The sequence below is a fragment of the Sminthopsis crassicaudata genome, chromosome 3, assembly GCF_048593235.1.
Source record: "Sminthopsis crassicaudata isolate SCR6 chromosome 3, ASM4859323v1, whole genome shotgun sequence".
Taxonomy (NCBI): domain Eukaryota; kingdom Metazoa; phylum Chordata; class Mammalia; order Dasyuromorphia; family Dasyuridae; genus Sminthopsis; species Sminthopsis crassicaudata.
Genome location: NC_133619.1, coordinates 357,453,970 through 357,474,977, shown reverse-complemented (window position 1 = coordinate 357,474,977; position 21,008 = coordinate 357,453,970). Strand labels below are relative to the sequence as shown.

Genomic DNA, 21,008 nt, shown 5'->3' with positions numbered 1-21,008 from the left:
AAATTTTTCTTGTCACTTTATTGATATAGGAAAAATAGCTGCCACTATATTGGAGTTAAAGAGCTATTTTTGCATAAGAACAGACACTTTTTATGTCAGCTGTCATTTTTCTATCTTCCTAAAATAGTATGCTTAGGGAATTATATTTTATTAGTAGTTATAGACCAGCAGCTAGTCTGAGTTTAGGACTGATAGAATAAGTTTATTGTGTTAAGTAGATGAAGATTAAATGCGTCTAAAGTTATTAATGTCATAGAAAGTGGCTCACTACCAAAAAAAAAAAAGTAAAAAAAAAAAAAAAAAACTTTTCTCTCTCACTTTATTTTTTTTTTTTCTTTTTAGCCATCTATGAGCAATCATGTGAAGCCTACCGACACAAGGGAAACACATCTGGCTTTTTCCACATTGATTCAGATGGCAGTGGGCCCCTTGAGCCACTTTATGTTTACTGCAATATAACAGGTAAGGTTTCATTATTTTCATTCATATTTAACAGATTCTTTAAATAATGTATACCAGAAAGCATTTCATTTTGAAGCATAGAATTTTAGAAAAAAATTAAAAGATTGAAAAATAGAATAAGAATCTAAGACTTCAGAAAAAAAAAAATATTTTCTAGGATTAACATACAAATAATAGCTATCTTGCTATAAAAAGAAAGACAACATATTATTTTTTTTTTAAAAAAGGATAATTATTGTCTAGTACTATTCCTAAAAATTTTTTGCCCTTTTACTTTTCTTCTAGAATTAAAAAAAAAAAAAAAGTCTTTCAAGTTAATGATTAAAATTAGTATTTCTTATATAGTTGGAATATAGAACAACACTATAACTCACCCCATCATCAAATGGAATTATGCAGTCATGATGTCATTAAGAACATTTAGCATTGTCATTATTCTATTATCCTCTATGAGTAGTATCATATCACTATCCTCTATAGTATCCCTTATAACAGTGAAGCAAAAAGAACACTTGATTCAGTCAGAAAACCTGATTGTGCCATAGATCATCTGTAAGATCATGAGGTCATGGAGGTTTTCACCTTTACACTCTCCATATTTGACAATCCTTCCCATACTCCTCTATCCTACTCTTGTGTACAAGAGTGTGTGTACATACACACATACACACACACATACACACACATACATACACACACACACACATACACACACACACACACATACACACACACACACACAGAGCCATTCTATCTCACCTGCTGCTACTATTACTATTATTACTTCCACTTAATATTATTACTACTAACACCATCACCAGCACTAGCACTACCACCACCACCACTACTACTACTAAAGTAATAGCCATCTTCTGTTTATTAAGTGATAGACTGGGAGAGATGACTGCTGTTATAACAAAATCTTTAAGAGCTCCACAATGTGGACATCTCCTAATTGTACCACAAACCAATTCATATAAAATAAAAAATAAAAATCAATCTAATTTAGGTTATTTTTAAGGAAACATCAATTGAGTTAAAAGTAAGATTTAAATTAATATGTGGAAACTAAATGTTTTAAAAACTTAAGAACTTGTAAAAAGAGACTTTAGTTTATTGTTATAGATATTTGTAAAGTTACTTGGTAAAATGAAAAGATAATTATCTGTGAAAATAAAAACAAATCTGAATCTGAGTTTGAGGTCCAACTCTAGTAAAACTTAGTAGATCAATGAATAAGCAAGTCCTTTCATCTATTGGGGTACTAGTTAGTTCATATATAAAAGGAGGATAAAGCTTCTCAATGCTTGTTTTTGTTTTCAGACAATCGTTTTGTAAGTGAATGATGTGAAAATGATATCATCATCTTCATTATTTGTAGTAGTATTAAGTAGTAAATTTGTAACAGTAGCAGCAGTAGCAGCAGCTCTTAAACAATAGTAATAATGTGGGAGGACAAGGGGAACAGTTGAAGAAGGGGAAAGAAAGAGGGAAGGTGGAAAGTAGAGATTAAAAAATTTTAAAAATTAAAGAACTAAACAGGGATAAATAAAGAGAAGACTGTTAAAAGAAGGGGAAAAAAAAAGTAAAAGTGGCTCTGATGCCTCTAAACTATTAATAAGATATTTTTATCATACTTTTCTTTGGATGGGAATTTTATAGAATGATCCTTATTATATTTTCCATGTAAAATTCCTATTAGTTGAATGTCTTAACTCTTCAATGTCATTATAAACCTTAACCCTTGAGAACATGGATTTGAATATTCTCCATAGGTAAATGAGGTGATGAGAGGAATTGCTTTTTACTATAGCTATAGTTATATTGTCTGGGATACCTTTTTCTTGATGAGATCAAGTAAAGCAAATTTATAAAAATGGTTGGAGAATCCCTAACCCCAAAATCATATAAATAATTTGGAGTTTTTATAAGTATAGCATTCTTTATTTTTAAGTTATTATTTACATTCATTAAAAAAATTATTTTATTTTCCATGATGTCCAAGTCTAAGATATTCCTTCTTTTGGAATCATCATTGTGGCAATTATTATCTATCTATTGTCACTTTAAAATCATGGAATTTACTAAGTTCATCCAAAACATAAATGTATTAAATAAGACATTTAACACTTAGGAAAAAAAAAATTGTCAGCAGCAAATGTTGGTTGAACTGAAGTGTGATACTGTTCCTTCACATTTCCATGGCATTTAATTATTTTAAAATATGTCCATATCAATTAAACCTTATGTCATTCTACCATGGAAGATATATTATTATCTTATTCTGACTGATGCTGAAGATTAGGGTTATATCAATAACTTGCCTAAGGCAGTGAGAACATCAGTATTGATATTGGAAATAAAATAGAAAGTTGGTTCCCTTTCAGGGAAATAGCTACTAATGAATGATAATTGGATTAATAGAGAATAAAGGACAGAGAAATTAATGACTAGGGATAATTGATCAGGTCTGCCTTGATGAACCTGTAGAATGACAGTTCATTAGATTCAGCTACAAAGGTGATAAATGTTATAAGAAATTTCATGTAACAATTAGGGATATTTTATATTTCAGACAGTAAAGTAGTAATGGAAAAAGGAAAAAAAAATGTAGTTCTCTTCTCAGTTAACACTTGTACTAAGATAGTCAGAGGGAATCAGTCAAGATCAGTCATCTATCCAGAATGAAATGTCCATGTGCCAGAAATCATGACAAACTCCATAATCTTGAAAACATGAACATTAAAGCTAGTGAACAAGCAATGTCAAAGTTTAATTCTTATCCTAGGAGACTGTGTGCATTCTGCAATATTCTATATTGACTTTTGTAAAACCCTGAGATCATAACACAAAAAAAAGGGAAGGCTAACCACTTATAGGTAAACCTTTTACCTGGATAAAATAAGAGCAAAGAAATCACTGTGAGGCCTTAGTAGTCTTTCAGTGTGTTTTAACACAAAAAGACAAGACATAGAAAGGAATATAGTTGGAAAATAGTCTGACTCTTATCAGGATTTTCTATGAATGAAAACATAATAGATAACTATATTATATATGATATAATAAATTTGATTAATAACAACTAATTAAAATATTCATTAATGATTTAATATTTCCTAAATGCTACAAAGTAATATTGAAACTACACATTAGGATCAAATATAATAAATTATTATTGTTGAGCTCTTCATCCTATCATTTTATAAATAAGAAAATGAAACCCAGACTAGTAAAAGGCAACTTGATATAGTGCTTAGAGTACTAGGTTGGAATAAGATTATCTGAGTTCAAATAAAACTTCTGCCACTCACTGTCTATATGACCTTTGTCAAATAAATTATCTTTTCTGGAGTTCAATTTCCTCCCCTGTATATTAAAGGGCATCATTAGATGGTGCTTTATATAGAATATTAGATCTGGAGTCAAGAAGATTCATCTCCCTGAGTTTAAATTCTGTTAAATTCAGATGCTTATTAACTGTGAGATCCTGGGCAAGTTATTTTACCCTGTTTGCCTCAGTTCCTCATTTGGAAAAGGAAATAGCAAGCCATTTCAAAATATTTCTGCCAAGGGAAAAAAAATGAGGTCATCAAGAGTTGAAATTATTAAAAATAGCAATAGCAACAACAGCAAAAATAGATAAAAGGGTTGTAATAAATAATCATTATGGTTGGTACTAATTCTGAATCTTAGATGCTATTGTATGGTTTAAGTCTTATCTCCTCTATTGACTAGACTGTGACTTTTAGCATCACATTTGCTTTAGTTTCCCCATATGTAAAATATTAAGGAAAAATATGTATTAGATATATGTGCTAAAGACAAAAGTGAAATCCTATGACTTCGTGGAACTTACAATCTAGCCTGGAAATATAAATATATGTCATTCTATAGAAAACAGATGCAATATAGGTAGATGTTTGTGTGGGATGGATAGTGAATTGGGGATGGGAGGAAACACTAACAGCTAGCTATGAGGTTCTGGAAAAGCTTCAGGTAGAAACTGACACTGAAAAATAAAGCTTTGAAGGAAATTTGTCATTCTCATAGGAAAAACAAAATTTACAGCTATTGGGGAGAATCAGTACAAAAACAGACAAATTATATATATATGAAGAACAATAAAAAGGGCAGTTTTCATGAATTGTAATGTGTATGATAGACAGTGGTATATAATAATTCTTGAAAGATAGATTATGGTCAGGTTATAAAAGTCTTCAAATAGTAGAGAAGTTTATATAAGAGGGCACTGGAATTTATTGAAGGTGAGGAGTGATATGATCAGATTTGTGCTTCAGAAAAAAAATCGCTTTGTGGAGGATAAATTGGAATAGAAACTTGGAGCTGGGAGACCAATTAGGAAGCTATTTCACTACTGTCCAGCCAAGAGGTAATGAGACCTGACCTAGGGTGGTGGTTGTGTGAGTAGAAAGAAAGGGAATACTTATGAAGTATAAAGTAGATACTTCTATGAAGTAGAAAGAAAGGGACTTCTTATGAAGAGGGGTTTGAAGAGGTAGGTAGGAATTCAAATGTGGAGGGATTTGAAGTCAGACTAAGGAATCATAGAAAAATCAGGGCAGCACTGAAAGTATTTCAGCAGGTAAGTAACATTAGCTCTAGCAGTTCCTAAATGGATTCTAAAGGGAAGAGGCTGCAAACAAAAGAGTGTCATGGAAAATATTTTAATGGTCCAAATGAGAGGAGATGAGAGTCTGTGGAAGGAGAATATATATGATTTAACAACTAATTGAATTTAAAGAATGAGGGAAAGCAAGAGTCAAGGATGACTCAAAGGTCAAGGATTTAAGTGAGTTAAAAGACAATATTTCTAATGGAATAAAATAATTAGTAGAAAAGGTAAATTTGGGGAAGATGATGAGTTTCATTAAAAATACATTGAATAATGTAATAAGTCATTTTATTTTGGTCTTAGTGATTTTTAAATTATTTTAAAGCTTTAAAATGATAATTTTTTTCTTTACCAAGGTAGCAATTCTAAGTAGACAATACATTGCAGATTTCATCATCAAATTTTAATAAGCTTGATTATGGTTATTTGAACATTTATTTCTTGCTTTTAATTTGTGTGTGTACATAACTAATAATAATAATTATATAATATTGGCTACTGTCAATTATTCAGAATGAGAAAAAGTGTATTTGAAACCCAAGTCCAATGAACATCTTGAACTGATATATGATTTATTATTAAATATAATACTTATTTTATAAAGATATATATATATGATAGGTATTATTAATATCATTGTTGTTATTATTATTATGCTTAATGATTATCAATTTTAATATAGACTCCTATGCCTACATATGCAGTTTAAAAATATTTGAAGATATTTAAAATGTTAATGAGTCAGTGAAACTATTAACAATATGTGCGTTTAAAGATGGAACATTTTGCTGCTGTCTTTGCCTGAGGAATTTTCCCCCCATAATTATTTTCATTATGTGTAAATCTAAAAATATGTATCACAGTTGCTAGCATAAAGGCAGCTCATGCTTTAATTAGAACTATGAACCAAAGAAATTAAAAATGTCAGTGTTGGGTGGGAAAGGTATATGCAGAGAGACAAAGAAATGATAATATTCTTATATAAAGAAATAGCACAAACTAATTTTGACCTGGGTCAATCTATAATCTATGATTTGTATCCTATACTTACACCATGTATTTAGAAGGAGTATGACAGCATATATAATTGAATGTGCTGCTTTGTCTTTCTCCTTTAAGAGAATATTAAACAATTCAGTTTATAACCTGAAAAGACAGAGAATTCATAGAATGCCATGATGTTTCCAAGCTGAAATGAGCTTTAACTAGTTTATTCTCTGCATTTGTTGGCCAGAAGAAATTGTGGTCCACTGATGGGCAAGCATTTATTCAAGTTTACACAAGAATGTGTAGCATATAAAGTGCTGAACTTAGAAAGACCTGAATTTGAGTATTACTTCATACTCATCTCTGTGACCCTAGGGAAGTCACATAGATTCTGTCTCTCTTGCTTTCCACTTTTCTAAAAGGGATATTAGTAGTTCCTACTTCCCAGGGTTATAAGGATACAATCAGGTATTATTTTAAAGTGATTTATAAACATTAAAGTAGTATATAAATGCTTAAATACTACTTATTTTGCAACTATCTAATAAAAGGAATAACTGAAACTAGATGCCAGACCCCAGGGTCTCAGTCCAGAGCTCTTTCCCAATCTCATGGTTGCTTTTCTATGTAGATCTAATATCATAAAAGAGTCTGACACTATTTAGATTAGCTCTTTTTTGCTATAGACCTAGGGAAAGTAAGTTGCCTAATATCATGGAAGTTTTAATCTTCAAATTTGTTCAGTTATTTTTCAGTTATGTACAATTCCTTGTGATCCCATTTGGGGTTTTATTGGTGAAAATATTAGGATGGTTTGTCATTTGTTTCTGTATCTCATTTTTCAGATGAAGAAGCTAAGACAAATAATATTAAGTAACCTGTCCAGGGATCACATAGCTATGAAATGTAGGAGACTGGATTTGAACTCAGACCTTTCTGACTCTCTGCCATTGTATCACCTACCTATCTTTTAATCTTCAGAAGAAGAAATTAATCCCAAATATTCTAATTCTAGAATCAGTGATATTGCTATTATATGACAGTAGTTGTCCATAACACTATATCTATTTTAATACATATTTCTGATAATCTTGATTTTTTTTGGTAGTCATGCTATTTAATAATAGCCACACAATCAACAATCGTTATGCTTGGTTTCTTCCTATATCTTTATGAAGACAAAAATCCCTGAAGACTAGAACTGAAAATTATTGAAACATGTGGCAGCATATGAAAGCCAACATGTTATTTTGGCAAGCTAATTGTCAAAAGCTCTGATTCTAATCCCAACTATGTTATTAAATAAAGTTCAACCTTGGACAAAACAATGGAATTCTATGCACTTTATTTATTTTTTTCTTTATAAAACAATTTAGTTCATCTCTAAGGTCCTTTCTAAATTTATGATTTAATCAAGGATAAATTAAGTACAAAATCATGAGGTAGAAGTGGTGAAAATTTTAAAATATTGTTTAAGAAACAGCTACAAATATGAGTCGCTTTCATTAAAAGGGGAACCTGAAGGGATCTAAGTTCTTAGATCTTGGTTGTATTTCTTTTTTTTTTTTTTTTTTTTTTTACCCTGAGGCTGGGGTTAAGTGACTTACCCAGGGTCACTAGGAAGCTAGGAAGTGTTAAGTGTCTGAGACCAGATTTGAACTCTGGACCTCCTAAATTCAGAGATGGTGCTCTATCCACTGCTCCACCTAGCTGCCCCCTTGATTATATTTCTGAAAAAGATCAAAAAGTTCATTATCAAAGAATCACTGAATACCTAACATGGGGGGAGGGCAGAGAAAACTATATCTTCAAGGGAAAGTCACACTTAAATGATGTGCTAAAATTCCTTGAGAATAGTAAATAGACATGTAAATGAATAAGGATATAGGTGAAATGTAGTTTTTTTTTTTTTTTTTCGTTTGTTTTTTTCCAAAAATTCTTTTCAGTATTCTGTATAATCATTCTAGAAGATGTTAGGGAGGTAAAAGTTGGGAGAGAGTTTAATTCTAGTCTGGATTATAGACAAGAAATAAAAGAGTTGAGATAAAAGGATAAGTAGTTGTAGAATTGCAAAATAGAAAAAAGATTTCTGAGAATCACTAATATTGGAACAATTATTGTTTCATAATTGGAGGAAGAAAGATATAATACAAATTTGTGAGTGGCCCTTATGTTGATTGACAATGATATGGAGAAATGATAGGCAACACAATTTGAAGTAAATAATCTAAATTAAGTAAAATGAAGGATTTGGAACATTATGGGAAAAAAATACATTATAGAAAACTTAGATTGATAGTTAGAAATGGCTTTAAAAGCCATTTAGTCTAATGCCCTTATTTTATAGCTGAAGAAGGAAGGCCTAGATATGTTAAATGACTTATTCAGTATCATATAGATAGTAAGTAGCAAAGGTAGAATCTGAGCCTATGTATTTTGATACCCAATCAGTGTGCCATTTAAAAAATTACAATAGCTTCTTCTTTTATAATGCAACTGGAAGAAAAGTGCTGCTTCCACAAAAATAATAAACCAAACCAAAAAAAAAAAAAAAAAGAGAGAGAGAATAACAACAAATGTGAAAATATTTCTTATGAAAAAGCAAAACACATTTTCTTATTTTTATAAGAATCATGTCTTAAGAATATATTCTTATTTAAATGTTTCTATACTATGATACAAATATGGATATGGATATCGATCTGGATAGGGATAGAAATGGAGATAGAAAAAGCAACAGGAACAGAGACAGGGTTAAGATGTGATTTCACTGATATCTCTACTAATGAGAATCAGTTCTTTCTCCACAATTTATAATCTTAAGGAGTTGTCTAGTATTGGGAAGTCAGTCAATCAATAATTATTTATTAATAATTTATTATGTTAGGCATAGATGCCCTGGAAATATAAAGAAATGGAAAAGACAGCATATGCTCTCAAGGAGCTCCCATTCTAATAGGCCAGATGACTTGTTGAGTGTTACATAATTGATAAGTCTAAGGATTTTAATGTGTCATTCACAACACTGCATTCCAAGAAAGTTATAATGAAGTTCTAGGTCTTTTAAGCTTTGGCAGACCATACTAAGTAGCTTTTATTTACTAAGTATTGTAAATGCATATTTGTCATTCAAGTTGCTTCTAATGTAGGTTTAGGGAGACTTATCTCTAGTTTGGCCACAGGATGAATTTTTTTTTTTTTTAATTTACAATTTATCATTGTTGTTATTCAGTCATTTTAGGCCAGTCCAACTCTTGATAATCTCATTTAGGGTGTTTTTTGGCAAACATCCTAACTACTAAAGTGGTTTGCCACTTCCTTTTCTAGCTCATTGTACCTTAATTAACAATTGGGTGTTGCCTCAATCAGACTGAGAAGATCTTAGCTCAAAAAGACCAAGGTCTCCCATTTCATCTAGGGCCATCTCCAGTACTCCTGATCTATATCTGGCCACTTGACCCAAAAGGGTCAGAAAGGAAAAGTGAGGCAGGTGACTTTCACAGCCCTCCCTCAGTTAAATTCATTTCATTTGCATGCCATGGCATTGCCTCCCTTTGGCCAGAGATTTATTATTATTATTGTCCTGAAGCAAGAAAATAATATAAGAAAGAGAAACAAAGATCAGGCTCTTTAAGTCACTGATATGCTAATTTTATGGCTTATAAATAAAATTGAGGAGTGGTAGGAGTGGGATTCCAACCATTATTGACTTCTATTGTAATGCCAGAGAAACTGATCAAGATAGAGATTAGAGAACAATTCAATAATTTATTAAATGGAAGAGATTTACTGGGATCAAATAGATCCATGGTTGGTCCCAGGGCTGAAAGAGACTATCCTCTCAAAGAATCCAGCCCTGAATATCCTTTACCAGATTCTTTTATAGGGTAACAAGAACAATGACATAATGGGGAGGTACCTGGATGGGGATGATATAATGGAGGGAGGAACCCAGGATGAGGATGACATAGTGGAGGCAGGCATAATGGAGGGAGGTTCTGGAGAGACTCCTGATATTCTAATGATGTCTAAAATGGATAAAGACTTTATCCCATCAAACATTAAGAGGGAATGACTATAGCCTAAAGTCTAAGATACAAGATCTTTATCCTAATGTTAAGAGGGATAGTTATAACCTGAGGCAGAGTAACTGAATAGGACAATTAGGGAAACTGGGTCAGGACCTTAAAAGAGAACTATGGCATAACACTATGGCTTAGATGTAAAATTGAGGAGTGACCTTGAGGAATATTGAATCCTAAGCTTTAGAGATGGAGCCACATCCCATTACTGAACTCTCAGAAATTTTGTTATGACTTTGTTAATAAGCAGATTGTTATCTGATAGTCAGCCTTGCTTGTGGTACATCCAAGGCTAGTGGCATTAGGGTTGTTGCGTTGTCTTCCCTAGGTGCTATACCACATCAAGATCAAGAGGAATTTCCTACAGTCTTTTACTTATTTCCCCAGTTGTTGTTAGTACCCTGGGAATAAGGGAAGAGATTACTTCTGCTCAGAGATGCAGGTACAATGCAAAAGAATTCACAAACCCAAAAATCTGTGACAAAAAGTGAATTTTATTGTTCACTAAGAAGGAAGCTTTCTTAGGGGGCAAAACTCCTCATTAGGAGTTTGGCAATGAGAAGGCAGCTTTGCTAGGAAGACAGACTTCTTAGTGGCAATGTCCTGTTAGGAAAATGGCAAAGATTAACACTGAGAAGAGAATATCTTCACAGTGGGCAAAAGTCCTGGCAGGCAGCTTTGCCAAGAAAAGAGCTTCCTTAGCAAGCATAATTCTGTTTCAGACTGCAAAAATTTGGAGTTCAGAATTATCTTTTATTATCAGTCTGAGGCTTGGGCTTCAATGCCCCAGGGGTAGATTTCCAGTTGAAAAGAGATTCCTTATCTTGGAGTTTGGAGCCACTCACTAGGACTATTTGGGCTAAGATGTCCAAATGAATGAGACCACTTAACTTGGGGAGGGCATTGTCTGGAAAATTATGCTCTTCCCAGGAGAGAGCTGGAGACCCGGATTCACCGTTCTTTTATAAATTAAAGGGAACATAATTTCAGGGTTCACCTCCATCAGCCCTACCCACTGAAAATACGTTAGATTCAATACAACATAGTCATATAGGAAACAAACAAATAAAAATAACTTTGAATCTAATGAGATAGGTATAAATAAGATGCCTAACTATGGGAACTTTAGTTTCCTTCTCTTTAAAACAGAATAACAATAATTATATTACCTTCTATAGGAGATTGTGATAGAATTATCTCAATAATAAATCACAATAATTATCACAATATAAAGACTTAATGTGCTTTGTAAACCTTAAAACATAAAGTCTTTTCAGTGGAGTTTCCGTTGCTGAGAAAGTAATACCAGCTGTTTCTAACAATACCTGGCCACCTTTGATTTTATAGACCTGTTCTTTCTGTGTGGGAGTATGGGAAAAGAAAAAAAAAATACCCATCTTACAAGAAGGCAACTATAAATTAATGTCTGAAAGATCCTTTTATAACACAGAAACATTGTCATAGCTCTCTCTTTCCTTCCCCTTCAACAATAATCTATTTTCCTTGCACATAAGTCCTGTTCCATCAAATCAATAACACTTAGAAGTTTGTGTTACAAGATCAATGTTTAATTTTCACTGGCTTTTGGATTTGTCCATCATTTGCATATATATATTTGAAATAGGACAGAAGAATTGTTACTGCCTCAGCGACTTGTTCCACTCCTTTTTTTATCCTATGTCAAATTTCCCTCTTTCCAATACCAGATTTTCTACTCATTAATTATAGGTTCACTACTTTCTCTTTAGCAACTCCTGCAGAGAGATTAGGTGTCAGGGAATAAGGAAGAAAGGAAAAAAAAGATGATGGAGGTATTTTGCCTAGTTTTGTTGTAAATGTTGGTATTTAAGCCTCTACTTCTTTGATTTTGCTTGACCTTTGTAATGCTAAGAAAAGAATTTGTCAATTTACTGTAGAAATCTTTCACTGCTAGGCAATGTTACTCTTTTTACACATTACAATTGGATATTGAAATGCAAATATTGTTTATCCAGAGCCACTAACAAAAACAAAAAACAAAACAAAACAAAACAAAACAAAAACAAAAAAAAAACAAAGTTATTTCATGTTTTCAAACATAACACATATTTGTGTGTGTGCATACATTCAGTTATCTATTCTGAGAGAAGCTGCAGTGAGTGGTTTGTCATACATCTAAACTGAAGCTTGTTATCCATGTGAAAATGGTCCATAATCCATTTCTAAAACCTCTTATAATTTTCCATCTCTTATCACTCATTATTGTGCCACTTTTTCTCTCTCTTTTGGCAGTATGCTCTGTTTTCATTAAAACTCATCAAAGCATACATAATGGAGTAGGTAGGGAGGCTGAAATTGAGGTCTCTACAATATTACAGTCAGAAGATTCCTAATGTATAATTGTTGGGTATGATTGAAGGTAATAGATTATCCTCTAACTATGAAACTGATTTGACACATAAACTATTATAAGTTGGAAAAGTAATATGTCTTTATAGCTAGTTTTAACTCCTGAAGGTCTGGTTTTCAAATGCTGAAATAATGTTGTTGATCCTGCAAAATTCCTCTCAGACATTTTGTCCAAAAAGTAGAAGTATAAAATTGATGGTATCAAGTGTTTGTGGAGCCCTAAGAACATATTAGCTCTTTTTGACTTGCTAGGTAATCACCAAGAAAATCAACTCTTTCCTTCATGCCCTAGAAAGAATTTCAAAACTACACTTGTGACTTGCTAAATTGACTTTATAAAAATTTGATAGATGACTCAGGAAATCAGATTATTGATTTTTTAAATGTTCCCCTAGAATTTGAAGATATGCTCATCAAATACCTCAATTTATCCAAATTTGGTCAAATAATAAGGTGGGAGATGAGATTTTGACAAATGGGGGAAAAAATGTTCCTGTAAAACAAAAAAATTCCTTTGAGATAAAAATGCAAAGTAGGTAGTTTCCCTCATTATTCTCCCCTCATTGATTCCTGAGATTATGTTATTACTGGTTGCCAACCAGTGAAAAAGGCCTTGGATTCAGTTGTGGGATTGGCTCCCTTTCGCCATATGCTAAGTAAATTGATACAAGCAGGAAGGGGACCATGTGGATACCAGGTCCAAAGAAAATAGTATGTGTTTTTTTGAATGGAAGTTGAATCAGTTATTACTAAAAATACTGTTGTGCATGGTGGAGCAAGTGGAAAGCCTTCAATGCATTTGAATTGCCTTGATGTTTGTCCTTCTTCCTTAAAGATGACCATATCAGGGAGGTGATGCCATGTAATGCAAGTGAATTGGATTTAAGTGAGGGAGGACTGTACAATGTCATCTGCCTCCAGAGCCATCTGGGGCCCAGTGGCAAGGTATAAATAACGATGACTGAAATTGGGTTAAAATGGGAGATTTTGGCCTTTTAGTTGTTTTTTAATTTCTAAATTAATTTATTTAATATTTCCCCTAGTTATATTCAAAATAATTTTTTTTACATTTGTTTTTAAGATTTTTGAGTTCTAGATTCTCTCCCTTGTTCCCACCCACAATTAAGAAACCATATATTAAATTATGCAAAACATTTCCATAATTGTAAAGGGCTGAAACTCTGAATAGGTGCACTGGAATCAGACAACAGAGCACATAAGGCTAATTAGCTATTAGACAATGCTCTATTAGCATATGCTTGGAAAAATGGCCCTTTTCACTATTCTGTGCTAACTAGATCTGTTGGTTTATACAGATAATCTAATTGTAGGAGGGATTAGGGGGTTGAATAAAACAAGCCAGAGTCATTTTGGAGGAGGACAAGGACAAGGGAGGTTGGTCAGTGGAGAGCCTGTGTCAGTTTTGTCCATCCCCTTCACTTCTCCCCCTAAAGACCAAGGACTTTTGCTTATCCTGACTCTGGTTGATTCTGGAGTCTCCAAGGGGCTAACCTGGACTTCACACATAACTGTCAATTTGTGAAAGAAAACATAGATTTCCCACTCTAATAAAATAAAAACCCTTAAAAAAAAAAAAAGTTTAAAGAGAGAGAGAGAGACAGAAAGAGAAAGAGAGAATAATAGAGAATTCTGCAATCTATATTCAGATTCAGTCATTCAATCAGTTCCTTCTCTAGGTACGGATAGGATTTTTCATCACAAATCCTTTATAGTAAGTAGATGTGGATGATTCCACTATTGAGAATAAAAAAGTAATTTGCAGCCAGTCATCCCAGAACATAGTTGTTGCTTTGTATATAGTACATTTCACTTTGTTCATGGAGGACTTTCCAGATTTTTTGGTTTGTTTGATTTCCTGTGAGCATCCTGCTTATCATTTTCCAGAGAACAATAACATTCTATCAGAGAAACTTGCTTTGAATTTTTTTTTTTTTTTACAATTACTATTGTTAATTGTATTCCATCCCTCACCCCCACCCCCATTTATTCTCTCTCTCCTTTCACCCTATTGTGTAATTACCTGATTTCTAGGAAACGGAAAATCAGGCCTTCAGGATTCAAATAATCAAGCAGACAGTGACCAAGCTAATAGACTACATATTGATACATGTCAAATACTGATAAATGTCATCAGCTCAGGTTAAGTAAATATGGCTATAGCTGGCCAAAACTCAAGTAAATATGGGCCTGCACATATTATACAGGTCATAGGGGAAACACAGAAGTAATGAAAATAAAATACAGAAAAAGAATTTAAAAATACTTGTAAGTTATTCACCTTACCTCTCTATTCCACACACTGTCCCTTCTCAAAAGTTTTGCTTCTGACCACTCCATCCCCCAATATGCCCTCTTTTCTTTTTTTTTTGTTTGCTTGATTTCCTGAGAGCATCCTACTTATCATTTTCCAAAGAACAATAATATTCTATCAGAGAAACTTGCTTTGAAATTTTTTTTTTTTTTACAATTACTATCGCTAATTGTATTTCCTCCCCCCCTCCATTTATTCTATCTCTCCTTTCACCCTGTCCCTCCTCAAAAGTGTTTTGTTTCTGACCACTCCCTTCCCCAATATGCCTTCTTTTCTATCAACCTCCCTCCCTTCCCATTTGCCATTCTCCTCTTATTTTTCCTGCAGGGCAAGATTGATTGCTATACCCCTATTGAGTATTATATTATTTCCTATTTGAGCCAATCCTGATGAGAGTTTAGTTCACTCACTCACCCTCTCCTTTCCCTGTTTCCCTCCAATGTAAAAGTCTTTTCTTGCTTCTTTTTATATGGCAGATAATTTGTACCATTCCACTTCTCCCTTTTCCTTTCTTCCATACATTTTTCACTGCTTAATTATATCATTTTTTTTCTTCTAGTAAATTTATTATTATTTTTTAATATAAATTGCTTTATGAATAATGTTTGGAGAGAAAAATGAGAGCAAAAGGGAAAAAAAAAGCTATGTGAGAGAGGGGAAAAAAAAAAACACAAAAAAGAAGTAAATATAGCATGGGTTGATTCATATTCAGTCTCCTTAGTTCTTTTTTTCTGAATGCAGATTGCATTTTCTGTCCAAAGACTATTGGAATTTCTTTGGATTACTGAACCACTGAAAAGAACGAAGTCTTTCATAATTGATCATTGCACATTCTTGTGATATTGTGTATAGTGTTCTCCTAGTTCTGCTTATTTCACTCAGCATAAGCTCATGTACATCTTTCTAGGTCTTTCTAAAATCAGTTTATTCATCATTTTTTATTGAACAATAATATTCAATTATCTTCATGCACACAACTTATTCAGTCATTCTCCAATTGATAGGCATCTGCTCATTTTCCAATTCCTTGCTACTCCAAAAAGAACTGCTAGAAATATTTTTGCACATATGAACCCTTTTCTCTCCTTAAGACTTCCTTGGAATAAAATTCCAGTAATGTCACTGCAGATCAAAATGTATGCATAGTTTTATAGCCCTTGAATGTAGTTCCAAATTGCTCTCCAGAATGGTTGGATCATTTCACAACTCCTCCAACAATGTATTAGTGTTCCAGTTTTCCCTTATCCCCTCCAATATTTATTTACCATTATTTTTTCCTGTTATCTTAGTTAGTCCAATAGGTGTGAAGTTATACTCAGAGTTATTTTAATTTGCATTTCTCTAATTAAAAATTATTTAGAGAATTTCATCATTTTTTTAAAAAGACATTATCCTTTCATATTTAACTCACACCTTTACTGTGTGTGTGTGTGTGTGTGTGTGTGTGTGTGTGTGTATGCATCTATCCTTTCCCATGTAGGAATATTTAACTCACACCTTTACTGTCCTGTATTTGAAAATCAAATTATCCATTCAGCTCTGGTCTTTTCATCCACTATTGCTTGAAAATCCTGTTTCAATGAATGACCATCTTTTCCTCTGAAGGATTATACTCAGTTTTTCTGGGTAGGTGATTCTTTGGTTATTCTAGCTCTATTGCTCTCTGGAATATCATATTCTAAACCCTCCAGTCCTTTGATGTAGATGCTGCTAAATCTTGTGTTATTCTGACTGTGGCTCTACTATACTTAAATTGTTTCTTTCTGGATGCTTGCAGTATTTTCTCCATGAGCTGGAAGTTCTGGAATTTGGCTGTAATATTCCCGGGAGTTTTTATTTTGGGATCTCTTTTAGGAGGTAATTGGTAGATTTATTCAATTTCCATTTTACCCTCCTATTCTAGCATATAAGGACAATTTTCCTTGATAATTTCTTGAAAGATGATGTCCAGGCTCTTTTTTTGATCATGAATTTCAGGTAAGTCACTTATTTTTAAATTATCTCTCCTGGATCTATTTTCCAGGCTAGTTGTTTTTCCAACGAAATATTTCAGGTTTTTTCTATTTTTTTTTTCACATTTTTTGCTTTTTTTTTTTTTTTTTTTTTTTTTTTTTTGCTGTATATCGATTTCTCATCATATTACCTTCCATTTGCTCAATTCTATTTGTTGTTGTTGTTGTTGTTGTTGTTGTTGTTGTTTTTGCTGAGGCAATTGGGGTTAAGTGACTTGCCCTGGGTCACAGCTAGGATGCATTGTGTCTGAAACCACATTTGAACTCAGGTCCTCCTGACTTCAGGGCTGGTGCTCTACCCACTGTGCCACCTAACTGCCCCTCAATTCTAATTTTTATGGAATCATTTTCCTCAGTGAGCTTTAATACCTCCTTTTACAATTGGCCAATTTTGCTTTTAAAGGTATTCTTTTTCTCATTAGCTTTTTGTATTTCCTTTAGCAATTATTTTCCTGATTTTTCCTTTATCTCTCTTAATTGATTTTCAAAATCCCTTTTGAGCTCTTCCATGGTCTGACCCTAATTCTTATTTTTCTTGGAGATTTTGGGTGTAGGAGACTTTGTTATCATATTATGAATGTGTGCTTTGATCCTTCTTGTCACCATAATAATTATCAATTATCAGAAACTTTGTTTTGTTTTCTGCTTATTTTCCTAGCTTTTTATTCTGTTTTAATTCTTTGTTAAAGTTGGGCTCTGTTTTCAGGGTGGAGGGTGCATTGTTCCAATGTTCAAGGGTTTTGTGCAGCTGTTTTCAAAAATCCTTATAAGAATTTGACCACAAGCACTCTTTTTTGCCCTGGAGCTAGTAGGTGTGTCCCTGCCCCAAAATAGCTATGAGATCTAGGGCTGGCAGGGACTGGGGATCTATTAATTGGGAGTATGCTGGGACTACACATCGGACTCTCATCCTGTTGCCAAAAATCCTCTCCACTGACCTTTTGAGTCCTTCCTGGTGTACCTGGGCCAAGAGGCCCAGAAGCCTTGAGCACTGATGCTGATTCAGAGGTCCCACTTTGGGATGCTGTGGTCTGGGCTGGGACTGGAGCTGGGGACAGGACTGAACCTCTGCTGAGTTGCGGGCTAGACTCCCACTCTAGTTCCACAGACCTTCTCTGCTGATCTCCAAGCTCCTCTTTGGTGTCTCTGGGCTGAGAGTTCTGAAAGCCACAAGTACTATCACTGATTCAAAGTTTAGGCTGGGCTGAGCTGGGGCTGGTCCAGGGCTACACCAGCCCATCCTGTTCTAGGAGTCCCACTCTTGTGTAACAAACTTTTTTAGGCTAAATTTCTAAGTTGCCTTTGGCTGGAAAATATTCTATTCCATATCGGGTGGTTCTGACACTTTAAAATTTATTTAGATTCCTTATTTAAAGGAATTTGAAGAAGTTTGGAGAAGTTGGGAAAATTCCTGCCTTTACCCTGCCATCTTTACCTTGTTTCTCATGACAAAGCTTAAGGTCTTCTACAGGTCTCAGTTTGACTGAGGCCACACCAAGTCAGTGATTAAAGCTTGGTAGCAATTGAGGCAAAGAATCTCTTTTACTTAGTTAAAAATATTAACCAACTAAATAAGTGAATCTGGGAGGAGAAGAGCCTCAAGACCTCTGGCTTAAGTAGAAATGATTGCTATGTTTACATCCAATCCCAGTCAATCAGGACTCATGGGGATTGGCCTAGGACCTATTGATGGCCAAAGAAAATAAAACTGGTTGTGGTTTAAGCCCTAGTCTTTAAGAAAGAAATCTAATCAGTAAACTCCTAGATATATTGGGAGAGTTCAGGGGTTCAAAAGAAGGGGGAAAATAGTTTTAAAAGCATCTATAGGTAAGGGTATTGTACCTTATATGAACAGAGGGAGAAAGAAAGGAATGAGGGAGGGAGGAAGGGAGAGAAGAAGGAAGGAAGGAAAGAAGGGAGGGAGGGAGGAAAGGAGGGAGGGACTCAGGGAGTCTTTCACCTGACCAATTCCCAAAAGGTAAGCTTTACAGAGGTTATTGGATTATTAAAAAGAATGTGAAGAACAAAGTTGAAGGAAACACACACACACACACACACACACACACACACACACACACACACACAAAACTTTTTTGTATTGTGTATTGGTCAAATCTTTATTAGAATAGTATGTCCAGAGCTGATCACAGAATTTTTAAAAGAACACAGAGAAAAAGGTTTTTCTAGTTAAATGAGCTGATTTGGATAAAAGGAATCTTAAATCTTTCTTCTAAGGGAGATGCCTGCTAGGCTCCATTTGAATCAAATTTATGAACAAAATCATTTTGAGTTAAAGTAACTTGCTACTTATGATGGATATGACCTTGTATAAGTCATTTAACTTCTCTAGGGCAATTTGCACATCTGTGATGAATGAAAGGATTGAACTAGATGACTTCTAAGTTCTCTTTTAACTCTAAACTAAACTCCTATGATTTTTTTTCAATCAAGGATATTCAGGGAGGACTAGAACCTTTGATGCTAGGGCTTGCTAAGTCATTTTCAGGGCTGTTCATCCAATTTGGTGTACACCCAAAGTGTCCTACTCTAAGAAGCAGTATGATTCATATGGCTCTGCCTCAATAAAAGTGTCTGGGCAAAGAGACTAAATCAAATAGAGAGCAACTGACAGGCAGTTGGTGAGATGTGAATCTTACACATGTGAACAATGCTCCAGGCAGACTGGGCAATTTTTTCCAACAGTCATGGAGGATGCTGAAGCTGGAACTGTGGTTAAAGTTTGGTCAGATATCAAAGATATTCAGTTTATGTACTGCATCCTGGGCTATCACCAGTCATTTTGACTGTTGCCTTGCCATTGTGGTCTGTTTACTGTGGAAGAAGTAACTCTTGTGACTGACAGCTTTCAAGCTGCCTCACTTAAATCCAATTCAATTAGAAATCTAGACATCATCCACATGATGTTATTGATTTTCTTCAACCACCACCACCAATAACAATTCCTCTTCCTCTTCCTCTCTCTCCCATTATCACCTAATATTTATATATATATATGTGCTAGGTACTATGCTTAGTCTTTACAATTATTATTTCATTTGATTCTCACAACAAGCTTGTGAAGTAGATGTTGTTATCTCCATTTTTATAAATAAGGAAACTGAGGCAAACAGAAGTTAAATGACTTATCCAGAGTGACACAGCTAGTGACTATCTGGGACTAGATTTAAAATCAGGAATTCCTGAAACCAGTTTCACCACTCTTAAGTTATTGAAGTCTAAACAGAATTTCAATATTAGAGGTGACCATCAACAAAATGGTGAAATAAGAATTGGCATTTTTCATTTTGGAATTTTAAATATGTAGCTTTTGAGAACATGGTTAAGCATGAAGGATTAAGAAAATGACATTATTATTTCTGAAAATTGATTTTGCCATTAATAATGTTATTTCTTTAAAGCAGAGTTGTCAAACACATGATAACCCACAGAATTTCCAAGAGGGAACTAAACCATATTAAAATGTAATTAGCATATGTTTAGCAAAATAAATACAATACAATAAAATATAGATAATAGTAATTTATATGTTTCTAAGTCAATATGTGCCCACATGGATCCATTTCTTTTTGAGTTTAATAACGATGCTCTAAAGTATCTTCCCCTCCCCCCAAAAAATATCTTAAAAGATTATTAGGCTATTATACAATAATATATTACGCTTTATGCCTTTTATATCTACTGCTATTTCATCCTAAAATATGTATATGTACATCCTACACATAGAAATGTATCTATACATATACATGTATAGGCATATATATATGTGTGTGTGTGTGTGTGTGTGTATACAAACATACAGGCATACTTACATGCTGTGAGTATATGGGAAAAAGATCAAAGCAGAATATATCTACATCTAAATCTATAATCTATATGTATGTCTAAATTAATCATAAAAATGAGTTCTACATAGCAAACTATTGACGGCAAATTTTTTTGTAGAGTTCTTCCTCTAACAAGCTCTAACAATCTTGAGCTCTTCTACTAGTCTCCTTATTTATGTTTCATCATCTCATGGAGGTACCAGTAATCTCACCTCTAATCTGTGTGAAAACCTCAAATGAGTCCCTCAGCCCCTCAAAAGGTTAATA

The 21,008-nt window shown here is 33.6% G+C and overlaps 1 protein-coding gene across 3 annotated transcripts in view; it reads left to right on the top strand.

The window, feature by feature from the left end:
* CNTNAP5 (contactin associated protein family member 5) overlaps window positions 1-21,008 on the top strand; it is a 949,942-nt gene that overhangs the window by 544,976 nt on the left and 383,958 nt on the right. For all 3 annotated transcript variants that reach the window (XM_074301761.1, XM_074301760.1, XM_074301762.1), the window contains exon 12: window positions 343-462. In XM_074301761.1, the coding sequence (XP_074157862.1) occupies window positions 343-462 (120 nt within the window). The remainder of the gene's footprint in view (window positions 1-342; window positions 463-21,008) is intronic.